General features: G+C 40.2%; 1 protein-coding gene across 2 annotated transcripts in view; it reads right to left on the bottom strand.

The window, feature by feature from the left end:
* Positions 1 to 13,812, bottom strand: part of arhgap24 (Rho GTPase activating protein 24) — a 197,823-nt gene that overhangs the window by 65,269 nt on the left and 118,742 nt on the right. Inside the window, exon 1 of one of the 2 annotated variants that reach the window (XM_060935354.1) lies at positions 12,038 to 13,307. The exons of the other annotated variant lie outside the window; for it this stretch is intronic. Coding sequence (XP_060791337.1) covers positions 12,038 to 12,059 — 22 coding nt within the window. The 5' untranslated portion in view covers positions 12,060 to 13,307. Of the gene's footprint in view, positions 1 to 12,037; positions 13,308 to 13,812 lie in introns of those variants that run through there. 2 annotated transcript variants of the gene reach the window in all.

Raw genomic sequence — 13,812 nt, 5'->3', positions numbered from 1 at the left:
AAATGCAACTATAAACGGATAAAAATTGACATTCTCTAATTTAAAAAATGCATTCGTAGTCAAATTGCTGTGATAACGAGTAAGAGGAACGAAGCAGCTGCTGTTTTATGGAGATGATAAACTTCAAGCTGGTCACATTACACAGCTCTACTCCATTACACCACCCTGTTGTTGATTATTTTCCTGAAACAGTGTGATATATAGCGTTTAATTCATGATGTGTTGCTTAAAGTTATATATTTATGTAAGAAAACTAATAAATGACTTCAAGAACTCTAGACTTCAAGAGCCCTTCTTTAAAGAGCAGATGATGATGATGATGATGATGATCTGCTCGCTTTGCACTGGAATTAAAGATGAGGCTGTTTGTTTTTTTTACCCATCATGCATTGCTGCCCTGACCGGGGTTGTTTACTCAGGTAAAGCTGCTGGCTGCATGACTCTGGCCTGAGTAGCGCAGAGACATGGAAACACTGAAAGGGCTGATGGGAAAAGTGCTGACTGGGAAGAGGGAGGTTTAGGGAATGGAGCAAGGTTTGGAATTACGTCATACTGTTTCGGCTAGCCCACCGAACACACACACACACACACACACACACACACACACACACACGCACAAAATGGCTTAAATGTCAATGAACAAACAACACCGCATTAGACATTACAGAGATGTTATGTTTTCTCAAGCGATTATTATTCTTTCTCCTACATGTACTGAGATCTGTTTCATAGCCACAAAGTCCGTAACTCATTGCAAATATTGTATTTTAAAGCGAGTGAGATATAAAAATCATTTGAATTACATTGTTCTGGAACCTACAGCAACATTCCACATTACTTCAGTGTTGGAATAACAGACAGTATAAAGACACACCAGAGTCACTGGTGTTGCAACATGGACATAACTTTAGATATGATGTTTTTGAGACATTATCACTACATGATTGAGTATGACGTTCCATAATATATTAAGTCGTGGATCAAGTTGCACAATTCATGTCCACACCGTTATACTAAACATCATGAGAGATTTCATTTGTGACTGAAATTTTACCACATAGCCTGATAAATGTTCTCTCATGGCCACTAGGGGGAGTAAACCTGCGGCTTCCACATGACAAGATACGATTTTTAATCTTAATGATTTGATATGCGGGCGGCACGGTGGTGTAGTGGTTAGCGCTGTCGCCTCACAGCAAGAAGGTCCGGGTTCGAGCCCCGTGGCCGGCGAGGGCCTTTCTGTGTGGAGTTTGCATGTTCTCCCCGTGTCCGCGTGGGTTTCCTCCGGGTGCTCCGGTTTCCCCCACAGTCCAAAGACATGCAGGTTAGGTTAACTGGTGACTCTAAATTGAGCGTAGGTATGAATGTGAGTGTGAATGGTTGTCTGTGTCTATGTGTCAGCCCTGTGATGACCTGGCGACTTGTCCAGGGTGTACTCCGCCTTTCGCCCGTAGCCAGCTGGGATAGGCTCTAGCTTGCCTGCGACTCTGTAGAAGGATAAAGCGGCTACAGATAATGAGATGAGATGAGATGATATAATATATAGAGGATATTACATGGTTGCGCAAAGATATGAAGTTTATCTTCGAGTGGTGAATATATATTTCATGAGTGAACGAGTGAAAATATTTTCAGCACAAGAAGATAAACTTTATATTTAGTTTATTTGATTTGAGTCAGGGGTGGCACGGTGGTGTAGTGGTTAGCGCTGTCGCCTCACAGCAAGAAGGTCCTGGGTTCGAGCCCCGGGGCCGGCGAGGGCCTTTCTGTGTGGAGTTTGCATGTTCTCCCCGTGTCTACGTGGGTTTCCTCCGGGTGCTCCGGTTTCCCCCACAGTCCAAAGACATGCAGGTTAGGTTAACTGGTGACTCTAAATTGAGCGTAGGTGTGAATGTGCGTGTGAATGGTTGTCTGTGTCTATGTGTCAGCCCTGTGATGACCTGGTGACTTGTCCAGGGTGTACCCCGCCTTTCACCCGTAGTCTGCTGGGATAGGCTCCAGCTTGCCTGCGACCCTGTAGAACAGGATAAAGCGGCTACAGATAATGAGATGAGATGAGATGATTTGAGTCAAAAGAATTTTAATTTTGAACCAGTTTGCCATTTTGACGGGAAAACACAAGGAGTGACATCATCAGAGTGAAATATCAGGAATTATTATACATACAGGACACTTTTTTGATGGAATAAAAACGTGTTCTATTCCCTTCTAGCGGGTTTCATTCATTTGGTTTGATAGCATGCAATATTGTTAGCGTATCGCTTATCCTACGTGTATTACGTCACTCTACCCATTAAAATACTGGTAACACGTTGTATATTTTATATAGTTTTTTTAATTATTGTTTTTTAAATGGTGTGGTGCCAGAGCTCTGGAAATATGCTATTATTAACCCCGTCCCCAAAGCTGGGGGAAAAGATAACAGAATACCTCTCAACTACCAGGAAATTACTTTAACAATTACTTTTACAATTTTGTATAGCATTTAAAGGGAAAACCACCCATAGATTTACATTTAGCTATAATTGAACCTAGAGCTCTATTTGCATGCAATGCTAAATGCTTAACAGTTTCATTATAATCTAGAAATTCTGTTAACATCAGAATTAACATTGAAATTCTGTTAACATTGGTCTTATTGCCTTGTATGAGAACGTCAAATGCTGTGTTCGGGTTAATGGATGTTTCACAGATTGGTTCCCAGTCGATATTGGAGTTAAACAAGGGTGCATTTTATCTCCTATCCTGTTTGCCATGTATATAAATGATCTGTGTTTAGCTATTAAGGCCCTGGGTAAAGGTGTTTCTATTGATGATGAAAAAATATCCATATTGTTATATGCAGATGACATCGGTTTGATTTCTGAAACTGAGGAGGGGCTTCAGGAGATGCTCAATGTCGCTCATAGCTGGTGTCAGGCCTGGAAATTGAACGTGAATCCTGAAAAAACTAAGGTGGTGCATTTTAGAAATCCATCAATGCCCCGTCTGAGTTTAGTTTCTCCTGTGGCTTGTTTTCTTTGGAAACAGCTAAAGAGTGGGTCTGATGTTAACAGAATTTCTAGATTATAATGAAACTGTTAAGCATTTAGCATTGCATGCAAATAGAGCTCTAGGTTCAATTATAGCTAAATGTAAATCTATGGGTGGTTTTCCCTTTAAATGCTATACAAAATTGTTTGAATCTTTGGTTCTGCCTATTTTGACATATGCTGCTGCTGTCTGGGGTTACAAAAGTTATTCTTGTGTTAATGTTGTGTTTAACCGGGCATGCAGATTTTATTTAGGTGTGGGTAAATACACCCCAAATGCTGCTATACAAGGTGATATGGGTTGGAAAACGCCATGGCAACATCAATCCTGTATCCATAAAAACTGGCAGAGGCTCTGTGGTATGCCTGACAGCCGATTAAGTAAACGTGTTTTTCAGTGGGCGGTTCATTTGACAAATGTTAAAAATTATGCGCACACGATTAAAACATTTTTTAGCTCCATGAATTTATCTTACCTTGCTCGTACAGATATGGTTTATTCCAGTAATGACCTTAAGTGTTTTGATATGGCAGTGTCAAAGGCAGACGAGGAATCATGGTTACAGTTAATAAATAAACCAGAGGGTAACAAACTTCGCACTTACCGCCTTTTTAAGGACACATTTGAGACAGAGCCCGATGTACAAAATATATTATCAAGACAGCGTCGAAGTGCCTTTGCTAAATTCAGATGTGGAGTTGCTCCTTTAGCAATAGAAACTGGTAGATATACAAACACCCCAGTGGACAGACGTTATTGTACAGTATGTAATAATGGCTCCATTGAATCAGAAGCCCATGTTCTTTTACACTGTGACATCTATGTGGACATTCGTGATGAACTATTTCATACACTAAGCATATTGTTAATTTTAATGATTTTGATGATAAAATTACACACAATTTATTTGTATCTGGTAAATATTGCATCAACGAATGTGCCAAAGCCTGCTACCTCATTCTAAATAGAAGACTATTTTTTACGAGTTCCAATTTATAAAACAACCGTTTGTGCTTTGTCTCCTTGGTACCATATTGTATGTTTTTATATAATTTTTTTAATGATTTTTTAGTTGGTGTGTCACAACTCTTTCTGAGTGGTCCCCAACACTTCTTATTTTTGTCAAAGGGAGGGGGGTAATTTGACTGAATTTTGTATTTACAGTATATACCTCTGTATCGTATTTTTATTGTGTGTTGTGGAGTGACACCAAAATAAAGTATATCTATCTATCTATCTATCTATCTATCTATCTATCTATCTATCTATCTATCTATCTATCTATCTATCTATCTATCTATCTATCTATCTCTACCCAATGGAGAATAAGTGTTGAATATGGTTTACGATATTGCACGGTTGTCAAGACATGACATCACACGTCGGAGACGTAAAACTTCTGCGCTAATGAGCGACTGGGACAATTTGTAAACAAACATGGTCGCCAGGTTTGCTTCATTAAATACGGAAGATTTTGAGAGAATTTTGAAAGAGAAAGATGTGTTGAACACCCAAAAGGAATGTATAATAATAATAATAATAATAATAATAATAATATTGGCTGGCTTCGTTTCATGGTCTATCAGATATATTCCATTCAGCTGCTCGTCTTCGACTCGTTCAGTATCATGCTCGGTGAATGGAATATATCTGATAGACCACGGAAAAAACCCCAGTCTATATTATTTAAATCTGTCACTCAGATCAGCGATGTATTTCGTATGAAAAATTCAAGTTTGTCAACATGAAAAGATAAACTTTATAGCTTCAATCCAATGTGTGATTTTCTTTTTATTATATCGACACATTCACAAACAAAAAGTCCCCAAATTTATCAAAACAACTCACTCATCGATTTCCTCACGAGCGACATACAGAGATTTATGTCCTGGTTTTGGTTCTCCACGTCCCGAATGGAGCTCAGATTAAAAACACGAGTGGTGTATTTCACACTAAAACACTCCTGTCGATATAATATGATATAATTAGATTTTTAAGGTAACAAGTTGATATTTGATGATGTCACAGAATCCATTGTGATATGATAAGATTTTTTAAATGGAGCAGAGCCTGCAACAACATTATACGAGATGATTTTAATTAATATTTGACAACATCTCTGATTCTGCTACAATACAATACAATTTCATAGCCTCTGATCGATATTTGCTCAACTTTCTTCAGAATCAGAAACATGCCTAGCATTAATTCATGAATGATAATGGCGTCAAATCAGAATTATAAACAAATCACCTTGCTAGCTTGTTTACAAATCAATTTAAAGCTGTACTGCCTTTCAGATTTTTCAAGTTTAGGTCATAAAAAGAATTTTCCCGACACCCAATTATTTTTGTTTAGTGACCAAAACCTACTGAATTTAAATCACAGACTTTCAATTTTATTAGTTTTTTTAAAAATAGAACAATTAATGAATTTAACATCACGTGGCCCTAAATCCTCCGCTATTTTTTCCTGCTTCACCATGACCCAATTCAAGATACTAAGTCATGCATCACATGGTGGGCTTTCCCCGTTCGTTCAAGGCGTTGTGGGATACAAATTTGAAACAGGAGAGAAAAATGGAGGACGTGAGTGTGCGAATGAAACGTGAAAGAGCTACTACAATAACGGAAAGAAAGGGAGAAGAAAAGACGTTATGTTCTATACGAAAGAAAGGAAACGCAGGACCAAACTAATAAATATGGGCGCTCAGCGAGCACCTCGGTGTGATCAGCTGTTCGTTTAGCGACAGAATGATGGAACTGTCAGTGCACGCTCAAAGGGAAACCTGTAGATGGCAGTAATGCAACACTGTGGATGCCAGCTGCCGTAAAACCCAAAAGAAGAAGAAGAAAGTAAACCTGCGCATGCGCACACGGACTTCCTCTGTCTGCTTGACTGCGCCAAGCGAGCGATTTCATGCACATTATTTGCTTTAATCCCCTCAAATTAAATAACTTCCCAGCCACAGAATGGCCTGATATTTTGTGAGATATTACAGAAATAAACGTATATCACAATCACCACATTTCAGAGGGAACTAAATTTCACCAATTTTATGAAATCAAAAGGCCATCTCGCTTTAAATATATAAATAATTTGTCCTTTTTTTTGCCAATAACTGATTTATGATTGTCGCCTTTGAAATTGATCCAAATCGTTTCATCATTACAACCCAAGTGATCATGTCTTATTAAAAAAATAACCACCATGTCACCTCAGTGGCTCCGAATCCAACAACTAACAACAATCTCTTCTTAAATTTGAACCAATTATACTCCTCATATTTACCACGTACGACTCTCATCTCATCTCATTATCTGTAGCCGCTTTATCCTGTTCTACAGGGTCGCAGGCAAGCTGGATCCTATCCCAGCTGACTACGGGCGAAAGGCGGGGTACACCCTGGACAAGTCGCCAGGTCATCATAGGGCTGACACGTAGACACAGACAACCATTCACACTCACATTCACACCTACGGTCAATTTAGAGTCACCAGTTAACCTAACCTGCATGTCTTTGGACTGTGGGGGAAACCGGAGCACCCGGAGGAAACCCACGCGGACACGGGGAGAACATGCAAACTCCGCACAGAAAGGCCCTCGCCGGCCACGGGGCTCGAACCCGGACCTTCTTGCTGTGAGGCGACAGCGCTAACCACTACACCACCGTGCCGCCACGTACAAATCTTAAAATTAAAACCGATACAGGAAGTTAACCTTCAGAATGCTGCTCACGTCTTCTTGTTTCGGCTTACACATTTGGAACAAGTTTTAAAAATCCGCAAAAGTAGAAACCATTAAACCCGTGAAACTTTGGTAATGGAGTGGAATAGAACAGAAAAAGCAGACACGCTGGAGATAAGGTGCAGAAATGCAAACACGAACGCCTCAGAGTTAATGAGCAGCAGGTGAAAGGAATCAGGAAACTAAACCAAGATGGAGACAGAACCAGGAAGTGGAGTGAAGTGTAAAAAAATAAAAAAATAAAAAATGGCAGTGGCAGCAGCAGTAAAGTTTAGTATTTTTAGAGATATCAAGTTTGTTTGATTTTTTTTTTCCTTGAAATTGAGGTGTGGGATTAAAACAGGTGGGCGGAGACTCGAAGACTCCTTTAGTGACAGCAGAGATGTCCTGGAGAACACATGAGTCTCTGTGTGTGTGTGTGTGTGTGTGTGTGTGTGTGTGTGGTGTAAGCTTCTTCTTCTTATCTGATGTAGACTGCAGGGCCTCTAGAGAGTGATGTATAGCTGTGCTGTTCCCTTATAGAAGTGTGTAGTCATGAGAAACTCATACACTCCAACACACACACACACGCAAAATAATCAAGAGTCCGGTTACATTACTTCTCACTGAAAGACAAAAGATGCCATATGGCGCATTATAAGCATGTCTTAGAAACAAAGCTGCCACATTCAGCTTTATTAACGTGTTAAAGACTGAAAGATGGTGCATATGAAGCTTTATAAGCACATCCTGGAAACCATGATTGTGTATTTAGCTTTATAGACATACCTACGGTAAGTGTCGTACACATTGCATTAGATAAAAGGTGCCATGTTAAGAATCATAAGCATGTCTTAGAAACAACATAACTGTATTAAGAACTATCTTAAGAATAAGATAATGATCTATATTAAACTTTATAAGCATAACCAAGGCTAAAGCTAAAACTAAGCTAAGACACGAAGCTTTCTAGGCATGGCTAAGTGACGAATACATTGTATTAAGTGTTATATGCATGTATTAAAACAAAAACAACAACAAAAAGCCATTGTAAGCATGGCTTAGAAAAATATTAATCATATTAGGCATTATAAGCAGGCATTGTGGTAGTGATGCATTAATCATAAGCATATTGTTGAGACAAAGAGGTTATGACGATAGCATTAAGTATTATAAGCACATCTAAAATACAGCTATAATAATCGTCAGCTGTCCATCACTAGCGATGATGATCGCTTCATTAGGATGCGCAGAAACGCAGATGGGCCACGAGGTCTGCACCAGAGCGACAGAGTTGCCTTCAGCGGTGGCACGAATGCCCCAGCCGAGCCACCATGGAATGTCCGGCCTCGTGAGCTCTCACATACTATTCTCCTCTCTTAACGAAGTGCCTTGCACAGTAAGGCAAGACAAACAATGTCATGCCCCCATCGTGTTGTCTCTCTGGACCTCCAGACCTGATGCCAAGTGGTGCACAAAAGTGCCACAGACCTGACGGGTACGGAAGTTGCCCTGCAGTGACAACTGACTTGCCGAGTGATGCCATCCCTTGGCCATTTGAGTGGCTCTTCCACATGCCATCTGGTGGCGTGCCATTGACCCTGTTGGGTTCATCTGCTACATTGCACCAAAAAGAACCCTACTGCCAGCACCTTATTGGTGATGTACTATTTAACCCATAGCTGGAACCCAGGCAGGTGCTACCACTCTGGGTCAGAGCGGACCTGGGAGTAATGGTGATTAAGGGGTTAACTCCAAATTCTCCAATACTCAAGTCCTCCCAGACTTGAGACTCACCACCAGTTGCAGTTTAAAGTCCTACCCAGGACTAACAGAATAGAATAGGATATGACAAAATAGACCAGTATACATTAAGATAGAATATAGAGAATAGAATGCATGGTCACAGAACAGAACATGACAAAATAGTATAGAATAGGAGAGACAATTAGGACAATATAATAGAATGCATTGTAAGAGAACAGGAGGGAATATGACAGAAGAGAATAGAAAGCATTTTGAAGACGTAGAAAAGAACATGACAAAATACTACACATATTCCGTTTAGTTTGTAGAATGGAATAAACAGTCATGACAATACAGCAGCATAAATTGGAAGGGAAAAGTATGATGAAGTAGTGATGGCCAGATGAAGCTTCATGAAACACTGAATCTTTCCAGCCAATTCTTGGGTTTCACATGACGTCACATCCGCCTCATTAGTTATTCAAAACTTTAGCTGGTGGTCTACCAAAGCTCAGCTGACAAAGCATTTGTACGGAGAAGGTGCATTGCTTGCATGAAAAATGCCTTACGCTTGCATTGTTTTAGGTTGTTTGAATCAATCAAACCGTGAAACTGATAAAAGTTTCTTCAGGGCTCGCCATGAACTAATAAAAAAGGGTGAACAAACACAGGATTTCACAAAAAGACGTGGAGAAAGGTGGCTTTTCATTGAACCTCTCAGCGAAATCGAAGGGAGCCGAGTTGAAGCATGCTCGAGTTTGCAGTGATCACTTGGTGAAAGGTTTGTATTTCCCTCTCAGCTCTGTCCCCAGTGTTTTCCAAGTACTTTTCTTGCTATGTGTCGTTATTTTACGGTACTTTTTTTTAGTCACGAAGCGCTAAAGTCCCCAGCTGTTTCTTTGTTTCCTCCTCACAAAGTCCATATGCATGAAGGTCGTGATAAAATTCTTCCCCAGCCGTACAGTTACAATGCGCCGTGATCACTTCTCCGTCTTGTTTAACTCAGATCCAGGTCTTTTTTTTTTTTTTTTTTTTTTTAAAGATATTTTTTTGGGCTTTTTGCACCTTCCTCATTGGATAGGACAGTGCAGAGACAGGAAACGAGCGGGAGAGAGAGAGACGGGAAGGGACCGGGAAATGACCGCAGGCCGGAACCGAACCCGGGTCGCCCGCACCCACGGCACGGCGCCCCAACCACCCGAGCCACGACGCCCCAGATCCAGGTCTTTAAAGGGGTTTCTGATGATCTTTGTTAATGATTTAGCTGAGAGATAAGCGCCAACACAAGTGAGAATCAAGCAAGCTGTTGTTTGTTTACACTTCAACTTGCAGCGCTTCGTTGTAAAGGCATGAACATAAAGCTTAAAAAACCCCGCCATACTTACACGGGCAAAAACAATCCAGGATTCATTGGGTAGCAACTTGATCCCGAGGTCCTTTACCCAGCCACATACAAAAAAGCTGTAAGCCTCCATACTCTTCCACGCTTTCATCTGTTTTGCGGTGTAGAAGGACGTCTGCAACACCACATAGTTCGAGATGTCGGGGAACTCGACTGAAGGGTAGTTTTCGAGATCGTATGACAAATCCTTCTTTCCCAGACTGTAGAGGTCGATTCCATTGCACATAGCAATCTTCTGAATATATCTAAACCGAGCAGTGGCTTCTAGATTACCAGCGTACTCTGATAAGTTATCGCTAGCTGTTTGCACTACGGCAGCCGTTTAGACCACCAGCTATTTCACTTCTGGTAAAACTGCTAAGAAAAATCACGTGACTGAAACTCAGCAATTGTATTGAGAAGGGGATCATTTCTCAAATCTTCATTTGCTCACTAGAGACATGCTCTTTCAGAGTGAATACAACAGCTTGAGTAAAATTCCCCCTCATGTTGGTGAAAATACTCAGAGTCAAAAGACCGGCATGATAAATATATGAATAGACGCATGAGACAAAGACACAACATTAAGCCTTTATAAGCATGTCTAAAAAACGAGATAATGTTAGGAGTTACGTATAAATGTTTATAATAGCAGAGCTCCATATTTAAGAGACTATGGTAAAGCATCGACCTGATTTCTGATGGCTTTGACCGTATGATGTCTGTACGCATGAACCCGATCGTAAGTGTAAACCAACGTATCTCATAAAACACTCGACTACCGGACAGTGAAATCTGTATCTTTATTTCCATAAGATAGATGGCTTATTTTTAATTTGCTTTTTAAAAAATAATGTGGGATTATTACATTTACTAACACATTTTATGGAAAATATTCACGACAGTATCATATAAAATGAGTTAAAACAGTTTTATTAGTCCACTCGCTTGTTGGACAGGTGACAGTTTGTGTCGTGTAAGGGCGATAGATAGACGGAAGAGTTTTATTGAAAACACGCTCACAAACAGATCCAAAACCGAGATGGAGGCAGACGGGCAGTGGTGGAGTGAGGCACAGACAGGATATTAGAGGGAATACAATACTCACAGTCCAAAAACACAAACAGGGTCAGAACCAGAATACAAGGCTTTCACAAAGTCTGTGTGTTACTCAGAGTCCTTATATAAATGTCTGCGCTGTAATTGCACTCTAATCAGGAACAGGTGCATGGGGATTAGTCCTATTGGCACTGCGAGTGCGTGGATGTGAGAGATGAAACCAGACAGCTGTTTGGTGTATGGAGTGTGATATTGGATGGTGACTCTACAGTCGTGATGTAAAGTGAAAGTACTGGTTCACTGCTGTCCCCCAGGCACCCAGCAGAGTCTCACCATAATGAATGTGCTGGTGTTGTTTCTGTCACATGGCATGCGGCGTCAAAAGAAAGGAATAAATATGTATTGTAACTGCGATGCGAATCTCATTATTGGTCTCACTATATGTCACAAGACAATGCACTGAGTGTCTTCTTGAGGTGAAAAACATGACACGACACAATTCGATGGTTCGTTCATGGTGCTGTAATATTATTATTTTATTCAGGGGGATTTTGTGCCCTTGGAAATATTTTGCTCATAAACTCATCAGTAGCTCCGCCTTCAGGCACTGACTACATATATGTATATATATTGAGACAAAACCTTTGGTGCTGTTCAAATATGGAAAGAACCACCAATCTGAAGGTGTGTGTGTGTGTGTGTGTGTGTGTGTGTGTGTGTGTGTGTGTGTGTGTGTGTGTGTGTGTGTGCCAAGAGGAAATTCTTTAAAAGCATCTCCTACTGATCTGCTTTGAAATCCCACCAGGAGAGGAACGCTTTCCTCCTGCGTCAGCAGCAGAGAAAGAGAGAAAGATGGCCGACTAATAACTCAAATAAATAAATAAACAAACAAATAAATAAAACATCACAATGTTGATAAACCATAACCGGCTGTCAGAAATGACCGAGAGCTCAGTAAAGCAGAGGAAAAGAGATAAACACATCAAACTCTTCAAATGCAAATTCACCTTTTCTCCTCCTCTTTCTTTCCCTGACAAATAAAACGCTGAGTATTTATGGGATGTAAAACAGGATGGTTGCCATGACACCCACCTGAGTTACAGTTCAACTCCATGGAGGAGGAAGTGACAGGAGATCGCTCCACTCATCAGCTCGACAATCCTTTCATCCACTCCTCTGCTGCTGTTTATTCTTCTTCTTCTAATCTCTTCTTCTTCTGCTCTCTCTCATCTTCTCCCCATTTCCTTTTTCTCACTTTGTTCTCTCACTTCCTCTCCTTCTTCTCTTCACTGCTTCTCTTCTTCCTCTGTTTTATCAAAACCGTCTCTATTTCTCTTTTCTGTTTTTGTATTATCTGTTTTCTTTTGTCTCCTTTCTCCCTAATTTCTTCTCGTCTTTTCTCTTCTGTTCTCTTTTTCCTTCCAGTGTTAACTCAGATTTCTTTTCATTTTGTTTTTTCTCTTCTCCGTCTAGTTTTTCAATTTCTGTTGTATTTTTCTTTTCTATTACAGATACACACATTTATCTCTTCTTCTTCTCTTCCTGTGCTCCTCTTTTCTCTCTTATCCTCTTCTTTTCTTGCCTTTCCGTTTTCTTCGATTCTCTTCTTTCCCTTCTCTTCTCCTTCTTCTTCTTTTCTCTTGATTCTTTTCAGTACCTGCTCTCTTTCACATTTCTGTTTGCATTTTATCTTTTCTTCCTTCTTTTTTCTACCCAATTCCTGCTTTTCTTTTCTCTTCTCTGTCTAGTTTCTCAATTTCTGTTGTATCTCTTTTCTATTATATATACACATTTGTCGCTTCTTCTTCACTTCACTTCTCTTCTCTTCCTATGCTCTTCTTTTCCTTCTCTTCTCTTGTCCTTCCTCCTTCTTCTCCTTCTTCTTCTTTTTCCTTCTCTTCTTCTCCCTTGTTTTTTTAGTATCTGCTATCTTTCATGTTTGTTTGAGTTTTATCTTTTTTCTTCCTTCTTTTTTCTTCAGTTCCTGCTTTCCTTTTTTTCTCTCTATTCCTTTGATTCTTACTCGATCTCTCTTTTCTATTTCCCTTTTTGTCTCTACTCCTTTCTTCTCATTTCTTCTCTTATTGCTCTATTTTCGTTTTGTTTAACCGTCATCTACATCTGCTCTCATTTTCTCTTCTTTTTTCTATTATCTTTCTCCCTCAATTCTCATAAAATCCCTTCCTCTGTATTCCTCTACTTGTTTTTATTTGTCTCTCTTTTTTCCCTTTACTCATACTCAGGGGCGCCGCCAGAAATTTTGGGCCCCATGAAAGATTAGAATTTTGGGCCCCCCAACTTTGCCCACCCTCGTCACAATTGCACTATTGTCATTATTTGACTTTTGATAGCCCATGGACCTTGAGTTTGTGACTTTGTTATTACATTTTATGTATTAACCTACCAGGGACTAGATGAAAACTGGCCAGTGACTAATTCTGGTGCATTTACAATCACAAATGAAAAAATGGAAAAAAATGTCACTGTACAAACTGTAAAAGTGTTCTCTTGATAGGCTAATCCAACCACGTTCATACTGTTCATTTACCATTCGCTAATATTTTGAACACATGTGAGCGATAGCTACCTTTCTTTGGGAAAAACTGAGTGACCAGTTGCCTGCCTCTCCGGTCCCTCTCAGCTTTCAGCTGCCTTTCTTTACGTTTTTGACAGCCGCGCTTCATATTTAGCGATCATAGACTGTACGCAATCCACTGCTGGCTGGCTGCTGCTGCACCGCGACACAGCAGCAAGTAGCGTTGCACTGATCAGCACACAGATTTAACGCATCGCGCTTCTACCAGAACTGGACCGTACCATTTCGCAAAAGGGGGAGGGTTAAATGACAATATGTTGAAGAACTCAAG

This window comes from Neoarius graeffei, chromosome 12 (genome assembly GCF_027579695.1).
Source record: "Neoarius graeffei isolate fNeoGra1 chromosome 12, fNeoGra1.pri, whole genome shotgun sequence".
NCBI lineage: Eukaryota > Metazoa > Chordata > Actinopteri > Siluriformes > Ariidae > Neoarius > Neoarius graeffei.
This window is presented reverse-complemented; position numbering and strand designations above follow the sequence as displayed.